Source organism: Spea bombifrons, chromosome 2 (assembly GCF_027358695.1).
Source record: "Spea bombifrons isolate aSpeBom1 chromosome 2, aSpeBom1.2.pri, whole genome shotgun sequence".
NCBI classification, from domain to species: domain Eukaryota; kingdom Metazoa; phylum Chordata; class Amphibia; order Anura; family Pelobatidae; genus Spea; species Spea bombifrons.
Genome location: NC_071088.1, coordinates 137,166,722 through 137,185,479, shown reverse-complemented (window position 1 = coordinate 137,185,479; position 18,758 = coordinate 137,166,722). Strand labels below are relative to the sequence as shown.

Genomic DNA, 18,758 nt, shown 5'->3' with positions numbered 1-18,758 from the left:
TTCCTCCAGCATTCCTTCGATCCAACGCCCCACATTTATTCCGCCCCATGATATTCATACCAGGTTTTACAGTCCGCTGGCTAATAAACGCGATCACCTGTTAAAGAACGGAAATCTTTCAGGCAGAAGGGGTCTGGATTTTCGTTTAATACCAAGATCATTGGAGTTTAACGCCGATTCGTAAGTCTAAGTAAAGAACATACAGAAGTCGGTGGCCGTTGGCCTTAAAACACTTGCCGCCGGCAGCATGGCATGGAATACATGGTATAGAACCGCTTCGAAGTCTGTGGAGGCTGGCAATTATAATATAGCCCCCACCCCCCCAAATTTAAACCGTGGGGCTTCATGTGCTTCATAGACGAAGGAGAAGTCTTGCGGCTGCTTCCAAACCATCTCAGCCGATAGCAGGATCAAGTCAAGACGTTACCGCCTTATACACAAGGAAGTCGCGGGTATCTTATCGGCGGGAAGGGTCTGTTTTGCCCACGCGTCGATTCTTAGTGATTTTACAAAGTGCTTTATTTATACTTTATTAAAAAAAAAAAGTTAATAAAAAGAAAATGGTTTAAAGCCGCCGGACGCGCCGCGATATAAAACAGTAACGAGTACGACTGCAGCTTAATGCTTCGTTGTTAACCGTTTCTACCCCAACCCACTAGATTAATCTCTACTGACCCTTCGCAGCCATCGGCCACAATCAGGGGAAAAAAAAAAACACGGAAAAAAATCTCAAGCACATTCATTAAAGTGTTCTCGGTAAAACGCGGCCCCCGCGGGACCAGACGCATTGTACGGGGGGGGTCGGGGGGTGAGATACCCCATATCATTGCAGGATGCAGTTGGTTCCCCCTCCCCTGGAAGCTAAAGTACAATCCCCCCCCAAACTGGAACTCTACGATGGGAGGGTAGCCATTTTGATTTAACCCTATCTGTGCCGCTTAAATAATGAAGACACTATAGATAATGTACATATGGACGAGCCGGTGAAGTTGTTCACAGGTTCACGAGACAGCCAGCGGTGGAGGATTACGAGATGGGCGATGATAGGGAGATTGGGGGGGGGGGTGTTTCAAGCCGATATCCACACGGTTGTTAATGAAGAGTTAATAGGGAGAAGGAGTTCGGGGAGGACAGCGTGGCCCCGAAGGCTGCTCGGGGGTGGGGGTTATTAACACGAACAGCCGCCTTCAGTGACGGGTGCTTCTTGAGGCTTTTCCAGTTTAATGTCAATCACTGGGAAGGAAAGAGTTAAGGAAATGGGATAAAAATAAAAATTAAACATAAGAAAAGCGCAATGATCAATACCCCAACAGGGGGCTTTAAAGGCCCTGACAGTCAGACTTCTGGCCCTAATCCATATTGATGAATACACTAATATCGCGCGTCTGCTTTTATTGAATAGATAAAGCTCTGCCTGTCGCCGGCCGTCACACGGTTTAAAGGGACACTCATTATGTATACACGATGTGATGCAGATAGCCGCTGCGGGGTCCCTTTAACTTTTCATGGTGATCATTTTACAAACGCGTGGGGTATTCTCAGGGCCGGCCCAAGACAAAATGCCGCCTGGGGCGAAGTTTAAAATGCCCCCCCCCCCAATTATCTTCCCCCTCCGTACTTACCTTTCAGCAGTCCTGCGGCGAGTCTCCCTGCTCGGTCTCGGTGCCGGCTTGTAATGCTGAGCGCAGGAAATGACGTCATCTTCCGGCGCTCAACATTACAAGCCGGCACCAAGAGCGAGCTTGAGGGCTCGCAGAGGAGAGGGGCGCCTCTCTCTCTCTTCTCGGCTTGGGGCGGCAAAGTGGCGCCTGGAGCGGTTGCCCCACTCGGCTCCATTGTCCGGCCGGCCCTGGGTTTTCTGCAGAACCCTCCTGCCCCACCACCCAGCAACACGCCGTGCAGAAGATGTGCATGCACAGCCCACAGTGCAGGGAGAGTACCAGGAAGCAAGCTGCAGCTTCACCGGGCTACACCTTTGCTTGAATAAGTTGCATAAACCCCTTTGTGTAACTGATCTAATAAGCAACGTGCACCTTTGGACTACAACTCCCAGAATGTCCTGCTATTCCAACGAGCTATACAGCCCTCCGAGCCGGCTGATCATTGGGGGGTAGAAGCTGCCGATGTGAATGCGCAGGGAATGACGAAACCCCCCAGAAAGGATACTGTCTTCTCTGCTCTTGTCCTGTGAGCTCTCCATCCCGGGCAAGGCGGCCGCCACACGTCGGAAGAGCTGGAAGAGACAAAAACGGGCAATTAAAATACATTTTCTTGGCAGAGCTAAGAGCGGGTCACAGAGAGAGGTCCTCCAGATATTAAGACCCAGGAATTCTACTGTAAACTGCAAAACAAAAAAGGAGCTCGTTCACTAACGGGCACATCTGCATGGTTCCAAATCACTGAATTAACTTTACGTTATGAAGGACCGCATTATAACGTATAGGTCAACCTGTGAGCCAGCCCCGCATTATAACGTATAGGTCAACCTGTGAGCCAGCCCCGCATTACAACGTATAGGTCAACCCGTGAGCCAGCCCCGCATTATAACGTATAGGTCAACCCGTGAGCCAGCCCCGCATTATAACGTATAGGTCAACCCGTGAGCCAGCCCCGCATTATAACGTATAGGTCAAAAAGGTAATGTGATCACATGATCAAACACAGGCTCTGTCACCTGTAATTGATAACGTGGCTCACACAACCACGGAGGATGAACACAGACAGGTATTAAGAAAAGAGCCCATCGGACGCCCAAATACCATCAAATAACGGGCGGCGCGGGTTTTTAGATTCTGGGACTGTGTTACAGAAATAATATTACAACTCGGAGTTAATGAAGCGTCAGTATGTTTCAGGAGGGTATCAGAGGCTGGAAGGGAAGCCTTGAGGTCTTTAGAGATCATAAACTGAAAACAAATTTGGGAATTCTTCCACCAGAAATGTCTAATTATATCATTCATTAAGAGAGAGAGAGTTTAACGTCATGATGTGTCTCGCCGGCATCGGCCCCCCAGGTCCTCTAACTGGAGCCTCAAAGCAAAGTTTGCCCTAAGTGGTCCCTTAGAAGGATCGATCACCTTCACGGCTTTTAGCATAAATACAACAAGTAAAACCAGCCTGCAGTTTAACCGTTAGTTTCCCGGGCAGTTATTGAATTAGCAGAGTTTTTGCGCTTCTTCTGGATCGGCAGTGAGTTGGAACTCGATGGATTTGGGTTTTTTTTTGCTGCTTTAATTACTTTACCTGTTTTACGTTGTAGCCGGCTTTCGCGCTGGTCTCGATAAACATTACATTCAGTTCCTTCGCCTTCCTTTCACCTTCCTCGATAGACACTTGCCTACGGAGAGAACACCAAGGAGAACACTTAACCTCAGATCCTTTCACGCTTAGAGGACTTATTCGTCCTGGGAACATCACAATGTTCTCTTTAGTTACCCCAGAAGATCAGCACAATGTACTAAAGCTTTGAGAACATTCTGGAAAAGGTTTACGAATCACCAGGACAATTCAGGAATATGAAGAAGGAAACTACGTACTTCTGAAGAAAGGAATCTTGGATGGGATATGATATGATATGATAAAATATAACAGGTTTTAAGGACAGGATTAGTTATACGGCCGGAGAGTATATAATATATAATATGAGGAATATACAGGGATATAACGGGTTATAAGGACGGGATTAGTTATACAGCCGGAGAGTATATAATATAAGGAATATACAGGATATAACGGGTTATAAGGACGGGATTAGTTATACGGCTGGAGAGTATATAATATATAATATGAGGAATATACAGGGATATAACGGGTTATAAGGACGGGATTAGTTATACGGCCGGAGAGTATATAATATATAATATGAGGAATATACAGGGATATAACGGGTTATAAGGACGGGATTAGTTATACGGGCCGGAGAGTATATAATATATAATATGAGGAATATACAGGGATATAACGGGTTATAAGGACAGGATTAGTTATACGGCCGGAGACTATATAATATGAGTAATATACAGGATATAACGGGTTATAAGGACGGGATTAGTTATACGGCCGGAGAGTATATAATATATAATATGAGGAATATACAGGATATAACGGGTTATAAGGACGGGATTAGTTATACGGCCAGAGAGTATATAATATATAATATGAGGAATATACATGATATAACGGGTTATAAGGACGGGATTAGTTATACGGCCGGAGAGTATATAATATATAATATGAGGAATATACAGGGATATAACGGGTTATAAGGACGGGATTAGTTATACGGCCGGAGAGTATATAATATATAATATGAGGAATATACAGGGATATAACGTGTTCTAAGGGCGGGATTAGTTATACGGCCGGAGAGTATATAATATGAGGAATATACAGGATATAACGGGTTATAAAGACGGGATTATTTATACGGGATGGAGAGTATATAATATATAATATGAGGAATATACAGGATATAACGGGTTATAAGGATGAGATTAGTTATACGGGGGGAGAGTATATAATATGAGGAATATACAGGGATATAACGGGTTATAAGGGCGGGATTAGTTATACGGGGGAAGAGTATATAATATATAATATGAGGAATATACAGGGATATAACGGGTTATAAGGACGCGATTAGTTATACGGCCGGAAAGTATATAATATATAATATGAGGAATATACAGGGATATAAGGGGTTATAAGGACGGGATTAGTTATACGGCCGGAGAGTATATAATATATAATATGAGGAATATACAGGGATATAACGGGTTATAAGGACGAGATTAGTTATACGGCCGGAGAGTATATAATATATAATATGAGGAATATACAGGGATATAACGGGTTATAAGGACGAGATTAGTTATACGGGGGAGAGTATATAATATGAGGAATATACAGGAATATAACGGGTTATAAGGACGAGATTAGTTATACGGGGGAGAGTATATAATATGAGGAATATACAGGAATATAACGGGTTATAAGGACGGGATTAGTTATACGGCCGGAGAGTATATAATATATAATATGAGGAATATACAGGATATAACAGGTTTTAAGGACAGGATTAGTTATACGGCCGGAGTATATAATATATAATATGAGGAATATACAGGGATATAACGGGTTATAAGGACGGGATTAGTTATACGGGCTGGAGAGTATATAATATATAATATGAGGAATATACAGGATATAACGGGTTATAAGGACAGGATTAGTTATACGGCCGGAGAGTATATAATATATAATATGAGGAATATACAGGATATAACGGGTTATAAGGACGAGATTAGTTATAGTTTATTGATCCTGTTAATCATCTGTTGGCATTAGTTTAGGAAGCCATTTCCCATGATAAAAATCAGCAAGCCCCCTTTGTCCAGATCACCAAGACACAAGATTTCAGGAAAACGACCAAATTGCCAGCAAGTCTTACCTTTTGTCTGCAAGATCTGTTTTATTTCCAACTAGCATTATTATGACGTCGCTCCCCCTCTCCGTTCTGACATCATCGATCCATTTTGTGGTTTGCTGGAACGAGTTTACATCTGAATAGCAGAGAATAAACAAACAGTCAACGTGCGTCTTCCCAAAGAACCGGAATAATCCACTGTTCCTCCCCTAATCCCGGAGCTTCCGGGCCCCAGACGCTCGGTGTGGTGTATGCTGGAGCCGGGTCTCTGGCTCTCCGACAACGGGCTTGGGTTGCTTTTATCATTTTATGAAACGTTTTTTTAATGTATAAGTCTGGTTTGTGGAATTTACAGATCTGCTGCGTTGGGACTGAGTCACGGCGTGCAAGGTTATTTATTTTTACAGGAACTGGGAGGTCTTGATGAAAAATTGAAAAAGTCCACAAAAGTTTAAAAAGAACAAATACAAAAGCTCAGAGTGTGGTGGTTGTCTGAGAGGGTGGTAGTTAAGTGGAACAGCTCCCAAGCAGAAGTGGTAGAGGGTAATACAGTGAGGGTATTAAACATGCATGGGATAGACATAAGGCTCCTGAATCTAAGACGAGACCAACGACTGATTAAGCTCTGAGTCTTTACAGCAGGAGAAACTAGTGACTAGACGGGGGCCGAATGGGGCCGATCCGCCGGCGGGTTCTATGTTTCCATTTGAGGGGGTAATTCAACGGTTTCCAGCTACGCAACTTTATTATAACTCTTTGGGTGCCAGATAGGCTCTTCACACACCTTCTGGGTCCCAAAAGAATCTAAACCTATTTATAATGTGTGTTTATTAACCCGTAAGGCTTTTGTCAGTGAAGGGTTAAACCTCAGAACAACTCAGAAGGTCCGTCGGCATCTTTTCCCAGGAGCTTCGCTGCTACCCTGCAGGATTTTAAAGGGGTTTTTAGTTAAAGGACGACCCTCCGCTTGCGCAGCTCCAGGGTGCATCATGTAACATACACTGCGTGCAGAACAAGGATGCAAGCAACACGTATGACACGAAGCTGGCACAAGACAAGCGTGCGGCATGCACATACACATATATATACACATACACGCACATATATACACTGTACAGTGCTTCCCACTTATAACGGATCGTGGCTACAGGTGGGCGGCTGGTAGCGATGGACGCTTCTAACACACACCCTTATTCCGTATGGTGACAATCGGGACCCCAAACCAAGACATAAGGGGCAGCGACATAACATGAATGACGGGACAGGCGTGTGATAACACAGCCGGAAGACGCACTATGGCTTCATCATTATTCTACGGGTGCCGCTAGCGTTTGGGATACCGCTGCAGGGTTTATGGCATTAAGCGGTCCGGCCGCATGTATGACGCAGGGGATGGCGTGTGCGTCCTACGACACGCTGCATGGGCGTACAGAGACCCGGACACAGCATTGGATGGCAGGCATGTCCCGAAACCACAAGAGCTCTGAACGCCGGAAACAAGCGCCGATATGTTATTTATCGGGATATAAGTCATATTTTACGCCTCATATATCTACTAAATATTTGGGGATATTAGTCTGTTAATAGGACACACAAGCATGCATCGCTGCAAACAATCCTACGCCTGCCGCTGCCCCGTTACTATAGCTCGCCTGTCACAGGAATTATAACCTATACAGATTCCTGTCCCAGGGCAAAGAAGGGAAATCTTAAGGGCTTCGCGGGCATTAAATATCCGAGTCCCGCCGGTGATTCCGTTATAAAAGGGGTCGCACTGTGGTTGTTTTTCGGCTACCAGACCGTAGTAGAGGAAAATGAGAAGTAGTTCCTGTCCAGACTCACTTGTTATATCAAAAACAACAACTGCCACAGTGGAGTCGCGAATGTAGCTAGGGATCAGACTCCTGAAGCGCTCCTGACCTGCCGTGTCCCATAATTGCAACCGGATCTAACAAGGGGGCGCAGCGTCGGCACAGCAGAAGGGGAGGAAAGGGGAGAGAAAAAAATGAACAGACCGTCAGAAAGCTGGCACGTGTCGGGGGTACCTACTTGTGATATCGTACACGACTACAGCGGCTGCGGAATCGCGGATGTAACTGGGGATCAGGCTGCGGAAGCGTTCCTGACCAGCGGTGTCCCAGAGCTGCAGTCTGATCTGTAGGACGGGAGACAATGAAAGAGACCGAAACAAAAGCAGACGGCCGTCACACCGAACGCCCCCCCACCATTATTTTTTAATTTCACCTTCCGCGGTCCATAACGAGCTGATCAATCCCGTGTGGGATCCGTGTATCCCGCCGGCTCAGACCCGGCCTGTTGGATTAATGCCCTCTCTCTACCCTCTGGGACTTAAACCGCTGCGTGGACAAAAGTAAATGCCGATTGCCGCGCACACATGGTTGCCGGGGGGGGGCTGCCTCGTAAGGAATATTCTATTTCTAATTCTATAGCGGAAGAAATACGCAGAGAAAAATGCATGGCGTTTCCCAGTTTGATCAGGATAAATATTCCCAAGAGAGCTCTTAGGTTTTAGGGTATAGATGGAGCGAAGTCTACGCGGAAGCAGCCGTGACGAGGACCCCTCGAGTCCTGGCGGGGGGTACGCAGACACCTGCCCGGTGCGTCACAAAGATCGCCAAACTAGCACTTACTGTCCGATCTTCCAGATACATCGTTTTTGATAAGAAGTCGATACCAATTGTGGCCTAAAATATAAAATATAACAGTTACTAGGATTCTCGGAACAAATAACATTCTCAACACACAGTCATAACTCCAATTATTTTGTGCATTTCCCCCCCCCCCTATATATGTTTCGCTCTTTCTACTCCACTATATGCAAGAATGTAAAACACTATATAAGAGGCTTTTGGGTGATTTTGTTTTTAATTGCTCCGTTTGTCACGGTTAACCCCTTAGATACCGAGTGAGAATTTTTTTTTTTCCAAAACGGCATCTCAAGGAATCTTCAGAAATCAGAGATTCGCGTGAATCACATTTCCGGTTTGCTTTAAGCTCCAATATACATCCAAACAGCGCAACAACGACCAGAGAGGGGTATCCGTCCCCAAAATCAACGCAGACATTTTAACCCCCCGGCCATTAAGTGATCAGAGCTTTTTTGCCATTTTAGCACATCCTTGTTCAATCACGACTCCCTTTTTGATGTTTAGGGCACCCATAAAAATAAATACATTGTGTTTTTTCAAGCACAGCCAGGGCTCTCTCTTTATACCACTTTTTTTTCTCAAAAAAATTATTTTAGTATGAATATTATTAACCAATACCCCTGATTTATGCCCAGGAGTAGAATATCCCACGTTCATAGGTTTTTAATGATGACATCACTGGAGACATTGCTTAAACGTTTTGAAGAGGGAGATGCATTCTCTCTTGTTCCGGTGTAACCGGTGCTCGCTCCTTCTGACAGACGAGACCCCAGGGTGTTAGGTGCCATCAGGGAAATGTCCCTGCCGTGTAAAATCCATGGGACGCACTATTACGTCCTTGGTCATCTAGGGCCTATTTTATTGGACGTAATAATACGATCTATGGTTGCAAATAATATATTGTCTCAAATTCAACAAATACATAAAATTTTAAAACACACCACAGTTAAAAATCGGTATTAAAAATGAACGTCATAACCCGACGAAGCATTTTAACAGCATAACCCTACCCTGAGGTTAAAGCTCGACTGACAGACGTGAAGCTTTTGAGTGACTTTTCAAACTGCTACTAGAAGTTGCAGCAAAACCAAGATGTGTGTGGCCCATTTCTTTAAACCAACCGTTTTATAGCTATATTAGGAAAATGCTGTATTATACAAGTCTCCAGAAGGAAAGAGAAACGATATATATATATATATTATAAGTAATGGGTGCAAGCGGGCCCACCGCTGACAGTCTTACCTGGTAGGTGTTGTCAAAGCTGTCGTACATGAACCTGGTAATTAAGGAGGTCTTCCCGACTAAAATGGAAAAAATAAATTAAAAATGATTAGGAGGCTGCCGGTTAACGAGCTCACATACAGCACAACCGCATCCAGGCATCCCGCTACAAGACGCCTAAACCAGGTATATAATTTTATATATATATATATATATATATATATATATATATATATATATATATATATATATATATATATATATATATATATATATATATATATACACACATATACACACACACACACACACATAGACATACAGAAACAGTATACATATTACAGAGCCGCAGAATATAACAGAGCGCATTATAATTCAATAAATATTATGCAAAACATCGGATCATAGAAGAAGAAGAAAAAAATTCTAGTAAAGTCTTGATCAGTTCATTACATGCTTTTCCCAGAAGGAGAAATGTTATAATGTAAAGAAGTTTTACTTTACTGAGAGGGCGGTACAGCCTCCCAGCAGAGGTGGTAGCGAGATACGGCTCCTGAATCTAAGACGAGACCGACGACTGATTAAGGTTTGAGTCTTTACAGCAGGGGAAACGGGCGACTAGACGGGGGCCGGATGGGGCTGATCTGCTGGCAGACTCTAGGTTTCTATGTGTTAACCAGTGTTTGGCCGATGCTAAGATGATTGCCGGTGCTTTGCTCCCACTAGGGGGCAGTATAGTTTGCTGCTCTAATAAAACCCCTCGCTCAAGGTGCAGAGCAGCAGTTTACCGTTCATACGAAACAGACCGAGACATTCTTTCGCTAGCCGGATTAACGCAATCAGACTTAACCATCCCCATTACGCCAGATATCAAACAGGTCTGTGTAAACAGGACTCGGCGGTCTCTTTGTCCCGTGATTGGCAGTAAGGACTCTTGCCGGAGGAAGGTACACAAGCCGTCGGACAATGGGTTGAAATGTAAGTTTACTCTGCCACGTGTCGTCTGCGCATCTAATGTGACTGCCGGCTGTCATTCCTGCTCATGTACAAAGGAGATATATAATAAGTATATATATATATATAACTCAGCAGACTCCACTGACAGCACTTATCAGTAAGCGTATCATTTTTGTGTAATGTGTATATATATATATATATATATTTTTTTTTATATAGGGCTCCATAGGGCACAGTGAACGTATAGAAAAGGGTACAGTGAACGTATAGAAAAGGGACGATTAACATTAAGACGTCCTGGTAGAGACCTGGTGTTTTTTTATGCGATTAAATGTCAAGCTTCCACGACGACCGATTTTAAAGCCATTTGGGGGACACATTTGATGAGCCACTACATAGACTCTGCCTGACGGGCCATGAAAGGGTTAATATTTAAAGACTCTCTGGGTCAGATATGAGAACGAGGCTCCTGAGCTCTTCTCCCGGCCGGCCTTTACTGGAAGAGGAACGTGTGAGCCGCACAGCACGGGGCCCGGAGCCAGAGGAGCGCCACTGAGCATGTGCAGGAAGTGAACCTACGAATGCTTCCTGCTTTCAGCAGAGGCAGCCGGTGGGAGGAGCTAAACGAGGGCCGATTCATTTTCAAACTCTGGTAACGATGCAATGTCTGCGCCGATTTGCATATTTAATAAGAAAACTTGCTGGTGTTAACCTTTTAATTGCCAAGGGAGACAAAAGGAGGCGCTGCCAAACCGTCATGTGAGAGAAGCTTCTGTGATTAACCCTTCAGTGGAAATAAAAGATCTGCTGATCATACCAGACATACCAAACCCCCTTACCCTCTCATAACAGGACTGCCCAAAAGGTACACTGCCAGCCCTCCATTAACTACAATACCCATCATCCTCCTGTAGAATCAGAGCTTTCTGTGGGTCATTACAGACTGAAACTCATCCTGTCCGCCTCATTCACAAAGCCACATAAGGCTCTTTTATTATCATTGTCTGCATTTCTATCATTTGCAGATAATGCTGGCATCGTAGGAGCGATGGGGGGGGCGGTTTGAGAATGCGCCCCGATGACTCCCCAAACCCCCGAATATCTATACAGGGAGAGGAGGGGGTACATACAATTATTAACCCTTTACTGAAGTATGCAGTGGCCAGGCATATTACCCCAGCCCCCGGGTGTAAGAAGAGTAATTATGGCAGCCAAGACCCAACATGATAGAGATAATAAATTAAAAGCATTTTAATTGAATATCGGGCACTCTCGTTATTATGGGGACGGCGGGTCAGGAGGAGGAGGGCAGCTGTAGCAGCAGGGCTGGAACTTCTAATTGGGAAAGTGCTTTGTGCTGTAACGGGGAGGAATAATCAGAAGCCAAGAAGAGGAATTTAAAACGGCTGCTCCCGCAGTATACACAAAGTAGGTTTCTAAAGCATACACATTAAATGTACACACAGTCACAGGCTTTACTTCGTGAATAGAAAGTGACGGATCTGCCTTAAACTGATGTATTTCGGGGGGGGGCAAGGGCCCTCATTCGCCCCCCGTCTAGTCGCCCGTTCCTCCTGCTGTAAAGACTCAAACCTTAATCAGTCGTTGGTCTTGTCTTAGATTCAGGAGCCTTATGTCTACCCCATGCATGTTTAATACCCTCACTGTATTACCCTCTACCACTTCTGACGGGAGGCTGTTCCCCTCTACCACCCTCTCAGTAATGTAAAACTTTCCTCAACTCCGAAATCTGGAACGGTAATGATTATGGAGTACACCCTTTCAGCCATGCGCAGGGAAGCGCCAGGGCCGACGAGGCTGCGATTCTGGTCGTGTTGGGGAAGGAGGAGAGTCTCATGTCTCGGGAGAGACCGTCCACGGCTTTCTAGGACGTATTCTAGACGGAATAAATGAGATCATTAGAGAGCGGCTACGTAAATAAGCGCTGCTATCGCCCTGCGGGTGAGGAAGCCTCAAAACGCTCAATGAAGTCAAACGAGGCTGCAGGAAGCCCTAGAGAAAGTTTCTGTTATTCAGGATTTATCAGCGTAAGAAATGGAATGCGGGGGGATTTAAAGGGGAACCGCTGGGCACCTGCGCAAACAGTGAGCCGCTAATCCAGATCCCCTGCGACATCGGCATAACACGCCAGATCACGACTTACAAACACACACAACCCGCGCCAGGTCGGCCCCATCCGGCCCCCATCTAGTCGCCCGTTTCTCCTGCTGTAAAGACTTAAACCTTAATCAGTCGTTGGTCTCGTCTTTAGTCTCTGCCACTTCTGCTGGGAGGCTGTTCCACCTATCTACCCCCTGTGAGTACAGTTTCCTTATTTTTCATCCGAGCCTCTGACTCTCTGTTCTATCATTTCTCTTTGAAATATATAAGTCTTGCAATCAACCTCTACCACTTCTGCTGGGGGACTGTGCCATTTACCTACCACCCTCTAGGTAGCAGAATATCAGCCAACAGTACTGAGATCTGGGCTTCAGTCTCCGCAAATCAACTGCTTCTTGGACTGATTTATGGCAACATTACTAATATATATATTATATTATCATTATTATTATATTATATATTATATTATCATTATCATTATTATATTATATATTATATTATCATTATCATTATTATATTATATATTATATTATATCATTATTATTATATTATATATTATATTATCATTATCATTATTATATTATATATTATATTATATTATCATTATTATTATATTATATATTATATTATCATTATCATTATTATATTATATATTATATTATATTATCATTATTATTATATTATATTATATATGGATGCGACTCCTTTGGCAAATACCATTCCTTTAAATTTGAGGAGCAGCGCCCCCCTTTATAAAGCAGGGCTCCAGACCCATCTACTTTCCGGCAGTAAAGCAACAGGTTAAATATTGGGACCCCCAACCCCCCCGCCCCCCTCATTACTATTCAAGGTCGCGACTACAAGCATCAGGCCCCCGCTCCCTGCTGCGTTTCGCCGGCCAACGCACCCATCTATAATTCATTAGGACGAGTCTCGGACGCCGTGCTCCGGCCTTTTCATAATTCATTAAACCTGTTTGCTTACACCTTAAACAAGCAATCGAGCCGAAGCCCACCGGGACGCGAGCAGATCCCGTGCGGCCGGACAGACCCCGGAACCACGCGGCCCCCAGCGGAACGGCACAGAACCCTCACGATAAATACCCCAATAGAACGTGGTTCCGGTTCCGCTGACCGTAACACCCGCGGCATGACGGGAACGGGCTTCACAGAACAACAAGACCTCTACACGTTACACATTAGGCTGTCCCTTTAATGCTAAAACATTTAATAAATTAACGTCCCATTACAACGAGAAGCATTAAAAATAAACAAACAAAAAAAAAAAAGAAACGTCCTCCGTAACATGCCAGCCGGTCGCTGCAACCCGGCCAAGATGTGAAATCCGAGGATTTGTATAAAAACAGGAGGAACGGACTTCATTAGCATCGCCATAAAGCGTCAGCTCAGTGCGGTGCTTGAGCCGGAAAGTCACCCAAAATATCACATGACTGACAGCCACGGCGGCTCCGGGTCTGCAGATCTTCATGAGATTTTATTGATCCGCCAATAAATCCCGTTTTACGAACGCTCTTTTGTTTGAAGTTTATCGGGATTCGCGGCAGCGGCTCGGGGTCTCTCCGGCCAGCCAGCAGGCCTCACCCACGGACCGCCATGAGAGCGAGCGAGAGCGACGAGAGGAACCGTTTGCCACAAACAGATAAGACGGCACTCTAATTAACCCTCTCCTGCCAGAAAGCACCATCTAACCCAGCCCCGCGGCGGGAACGTGACGGGAAGACGTGGAATATTTTTCAGCTCCCCCTCTACCATAGAAACAGAACCCACCGGCAGATCGGCCCCCATCTGGCCCCCTGTCTAGTCGCCCGTTCCTCCCGCCATAAAGACTCAAACTTCGTCTTAGATTGAGGAGCCCTATGTCTATCCCATGACTGAAAGAGGAGTGAATCAGCAGGACTGGTTCCCCAAAATAGAGATAGTTGGGGTGTATAAAAAAGGTTAGACAAGGATAAATGCTCTACAGCAAGAATTTGACAGAACATTTGCCCCGGCGGAGGACATAACCCGTCAGTCACCGAAGGACGGCATCAGAGCGCCACAGCAGCTGCATTCAGGGCGATGTAACGCGATCTCCGGCCGGACGACCTGGAATCTGAATAATCCATAACTACCAAAGACGGCTTTCAAGTCCCGCTGCGAGGCAAGCTGGCACATACTACAGAGCCACGACATCTCACTGCTACATAAACGCGTTCACTTATTAAGGCAAGTCCTGGTGTCTGGCTGGGTGGTTGAGACAGAGCCATTCTATTGTTGCAGTATGATAAGGAGTCGGGGGGGAGGGTTAGAAGAAGCTGATCGCTTCCTAAATGTTTTTTTTGGGGGGGGTCTTTCCTCCCATGATCCACGGCCAGCATCACTTGCGAGCAAACGCTGAGATCACGTTGATTGCAGGTAATTGGAAGAAACCCGTACATGTACAGGCTTTGTGGTGAAGGGGTTAAGGGGGCTTACAATGGTGGGTGGGAGATACGACCAAAACGTTAATATATATGAAAATAAAAACCAAGATTAAAAAAAACCAAACACGTGCTCCCGGATCCAAACCAAATCTGTCGTCCCCGGCTAATATCCCGGCAGTCCTTAACTCCTCGACACTCGCTCTTCTGTTCTGCAGCCAACAGGTGCTTGAAACCAGGCTGGGGCGGGGGGGGGGCAGTCGGGAACGGGGGCGACTCACAGGAATCCGGGTGATTTTGATAAGCTGCACAGCATCGCTTTACTGCTGCCGCAAAACAAGAACGCGAGCGGACAAAAAGTGCCACGGTGGTCACCAGATCATCTCCTTTTGTTCGGGGGGTCGCACTCGGGATATGTGGCCCCTTCTTTGCCTCCCCAACCAAAAAGCCTGCAGGAGGGCCAGATCTTCTTGGTCCCTCCAAAGAAAGGGAAGGACCGCTGGAATATGTATGTGTATGTGTGTGTGTGTGTGGGGGGGGGGCCTTATGGGCTAACTGCCCCTAATCAGAAAACAATAGGCATTTAAGAACTATATCCAGAAAGGGCCCCCCCACAGAAGCCCCGGACACTTCGGCCAGCGTGATGAGGTCAGTGAAGACAAAAATGAAAGCGAGCCCTATGGCTCCTAAGGGGGCTGGTGCGCTTACCGGTGCGAGCACAAAGCGTGCGCCCTGGCCTGGGGGGGGGATCTAAAAGACCTCAGGGCTCCAAGCTGCCCGACCTAAAGGCCAGAGGACCGGGCTTCTCCTCACTCACATGAGGTCAGTTCAGCGCATGCTGAAGTGCTTTCCCGACACTGAAACCGAGTGGACGACGTACTTTAATATGCTTTATATTATGGGGGGGCTGCGTGGGACCCCATCGAGACAAGTCTGAAATTCCATTAGCTCCAGGCGTCGCCGGTGTATGTTCCGATATAGAGTGTAGATTGTAAGCTCTATTGTAAGATGCACGACTTGGTTTATCCTGCTTACCCGCTGTACTGCGCTACAGAATATGAAGGCGGTATATAAATGAAGTGTTGCACTTTTATACCCTCAGTGCCCAGAAGTTACCTGATCTCCCTGCTGTGGGATTATTTTTTGGGGTTTATGCCCTAAATGCTCGTAAAACGAGTTCTGTGACGCTAAATATTTTTAATCTTTTTATTTTTTTCATATTTTTGAAAGTCTAAAGCTTTATAACTCAGCGAACGAAGGTGTTTGGAGGAAAGCCTTCGCCTCCCAAATCCACCCAATCACCCCTCAGCAGACATTCGGCGTGAGTAACAGGGTAACAATACACGGCGTGACCGAGTCAGACCTCGGGCTCCACTCCCTGAGACTACTTAATACTCGTATTTTTATAGATTTTAACCCCGTGTCCTCCTACACAGGAACAGGCATTCTCACTGAAAGCACGTAATACCGCCTATGGGACCTTTATAATAAAAATAGTAATAAGGAACAGATATATTAGAGTGTAAGCTGACGTGCCAAGCCCTCAAAAGCCAATCACCCTGACTAGATTGCAAGCTCTTGGGCACGGTCCTCAGCTAGAGATCCTGTCAGATCTCTAGGTGTAAGTGTTTCTCTTTGATATTTAACGCATTCAGTGCCAGGAGAGATCTTCTCCCAGAGGCTTCTGTTGAGACCCCCAGGGACCCCATCTGTTGAAGGGAACGGCAGGCAAAGGAAGCGATGGGTTAAGCGGTACGTTTACTGTTTTCTAAGCCCCCCCCCTCCATCCCGCTCTGTGTATTGGGGGGAATTCTGGCCGAGGAGCCGCTCCACCAGTTCCCAGGAAGTGGGCCAGCTTGGGGGCCTAAACACGGCGGTACAGCAGATCCCAGGACGCGTCTCTCGAGATGTAAATCCGCTGCCTGGCAGGAAAAACCACGGTGAGGAAACCTCAGCGACACGGTAACCCGCCAGATCCCGCGCCGGGAGATCCTCGTTAACAGCGCATCCCACTAGAGAGCTCCGTCCGCGCATCACAGAGCTTTAAATAATGCATTCAACGGGGGGGGGGCGCAGAACATCTCAACGCGTCTGCCTGGGGAGATCCGCTCCGTGTGGGGAATGTCACGTATGTATTCTGAATCCATCCATACATGTCACAATCCCATCGCAACACGAGAGCGCTCTTTACTGAACAACAGTGATAAACAAATAGAGCCTAAACACATCAACACATCACCACCAGTCAGTTCAATATCGCATAACAGCACCTGCTTTTATAAAGGTGTGAATATATACACAGAATCTGCCCATAGATCGGCCCCCGGCGGCCCCCGTCTAGTCGCCCGTTTCTCCCGTCTAAAGACACAAACCCTAATCAGTCGTTGGTTTCGTCTTAGATTCAGGAGCCGTATGTCTATCCCATGCATGTTTAATCCCCTCACTGTATTACCCTCTACCACTTCTACCGGTATGCTGTTCCAATTATCCACCACCTCTCAGTAAGGTAAATGTATATAATAGAGTTACGTATTGCATTTCTTTAGTCTGAGGGATGTAACCGAGGGGCGGAAAGGAACATTAAATTTAAGAGATGGATAGGTAGATGGATTAAACCTTTCAGATGGGGGTGCTGGGGCAGGTAAAGCGTCTCTATAGACACCAGAGTAATGACACGGCTGCACGTGCCTGTGGGGCAATCTGTCACTGGGGCAATCTGTCACCGGGCCCTGGATGTACGACAGAGACAGGTTTAGCAGCCTCTCTAGATATGCGAGTCTGTGTGACGGCGCTCTCGCCTGCGCACTCCCCAGCGCTCTCGCCTGCTTCCCTGTGTCTCACTGCATCCTTTCCCATCAGCTGTCTCTCGCTCTGCCAGCTCTGAGTGTTTGTCTCGGCTTGCGTTCCTTTACATGACTGTCTCTGCAGGTCTCGGTGTCTGTCTGTCTGTCTGTCTCTCTGCTCCTGCCTGTGCCAGCCTGTCTCCCCCTGTCAGTCTGTCTGTCTGTGCAGCGTTTGTATCTCTGTCTCCTCACGTCGCTCCCGTTCTGTCCGTGTCTCGGTGTCTGTCTGTCTGTCTCTTCGTCTTCTCACGAAGCTCTCATTCCGCCTGCATCTATTCCGAAAGGCTCCATCTCCCTAACCCTTTGTATCTGGCTGTCTCTACCCTCCAGTCAGCCTTCTCAAGTCGCTCCCAGTCTGTCTGTCTGTCTCTGCGACAGTCTCTCTCAGGCAGCCTCACTCATGTGTCTCCCTTTTTGCCTGCGTGTCGTCTGTCTGTCTGTCTGTCACCGTGTCTCTATCTCTCTCTCTCTCTCTGGCAGCCTATCTCATGTTGCTCTAATTTTACCCGCCCGTCTCCACCTCCCTCTCCCGTCTCTGTGCCGCTCTCACCGCTCTGTTCTCCCAGGAAGACCAGCTTGAATTTCCTCAGAGGGTTCCCGAAGTCTCCTCCCGCGGACATGGCGCCGGGCACCGTGGGCTGGAATCCGGAGGAGGCTAAGCGAGGCTGACTTCACGTCTCTTGGGCCTGTCCGACGGGCCGTGCTCTTGGGGGTTGTTGCGGGGGAGGGTCAGCCTGGGAACCGGGGAGCGGCCGCCGGGATCGCGCTACTGGAAAAAGGCTGCTTCCCGTGACCTCTCACACGCACCTGATGCGGAAACCCCGCCCCTCGCTGCATATTTCGCCGCACACAGACCGAGCCCTTAACTGACAAACTTTGTCTCCATGCCAACTGAAGGAGGCAGCCAATCAACGTGCTTGAATTCCAGCCAATCCATGGAAAGTGGGTGGAGACAATATAGCAAGACCTGGAGTCCATTAAGAGTGTGGCTGATCCATGGGAACGTGAAAGCTGCTTGAAGATGACGTCACGCACGTCACACAAATGACGTGATGTGAACAAAAAATCAGTTTACCTCACATGGCCAACCCATTAGTCCCATA

At 46.6% G+C, this 18,758-nt stretch overlaps 1 protein-coding gene across 2 annotated transcripts; it reads right to left on the bottom strand.

The window, feature by feature from the left end:
* Positions 1 to 129: 129 nt before the first annotated feature.
* RAB6A (RAB6A, member RAS oncogene family) lies at positions 130 to 18,484 on the bottom strand. 2 transcript variants are annotated; one of them, XM_053456664.1, is made up of 8 exons: positions 18,206 to 18,484; positions 9,337 to 9,395; positions 8,077 to 8,130; positions 7,475 to 7,580; positions 5,450 to 5,561; positions 3,244 to 3,337; positions 2,167 to 2,233; positions 130 to 1,233 (listed from the first exon to the last, which is right to left on the bottom strand). In XM_053456664.1, exons 1-8 carry the CDS (start codon positions 18,273 to 18,275, stop codon positions 1,169 to 1,171), a joined length of 627 nt encoding a protein of 208 aa, XP_053312639.1. In that variant the 5' UTR covers positions 18,276 to 18,484; the 3' UTR covers positions 130 to 1,168. The 2 variants fall into 2 exon arrangements, with proteins under 2 accessions (XP_053312639.1, XP_053312640.1); XM_053456665.1 differs by lacking the exon at positions 7,475 to 7,580 and adding an exon at positions 7,268 to 7,373.
* Between the last annotated feature and the right edge of the window lie 274 nt (positions 18,485 to 18,758).

Excerpts from the sequence above, each read along its gene's own strand:
- RAB6A (XM_053456664.1), bottom strand. The coding sequence starts at position 18,275 with ATGTCCGCGGGAGGAGACTTCGGGAACCCTCTGAGGAAATTCAAGCTG. Across the intron at positions 9,396-18,205 it reads CTTCCTGGGAGAACAGAGCG|TCGGGAAGACCTCCTTAATT; the intron begins GTGAGAGCGGCA and ends TTTCCATTTTAG. Across the intron at positions 5,562-7,474 it reads AGTCGTGTACGATATCACAA|ATGTAAACTCGTTCCAGCAA; the intron begins GTAGGTACCCCC and ends TCTGCTATTCAG.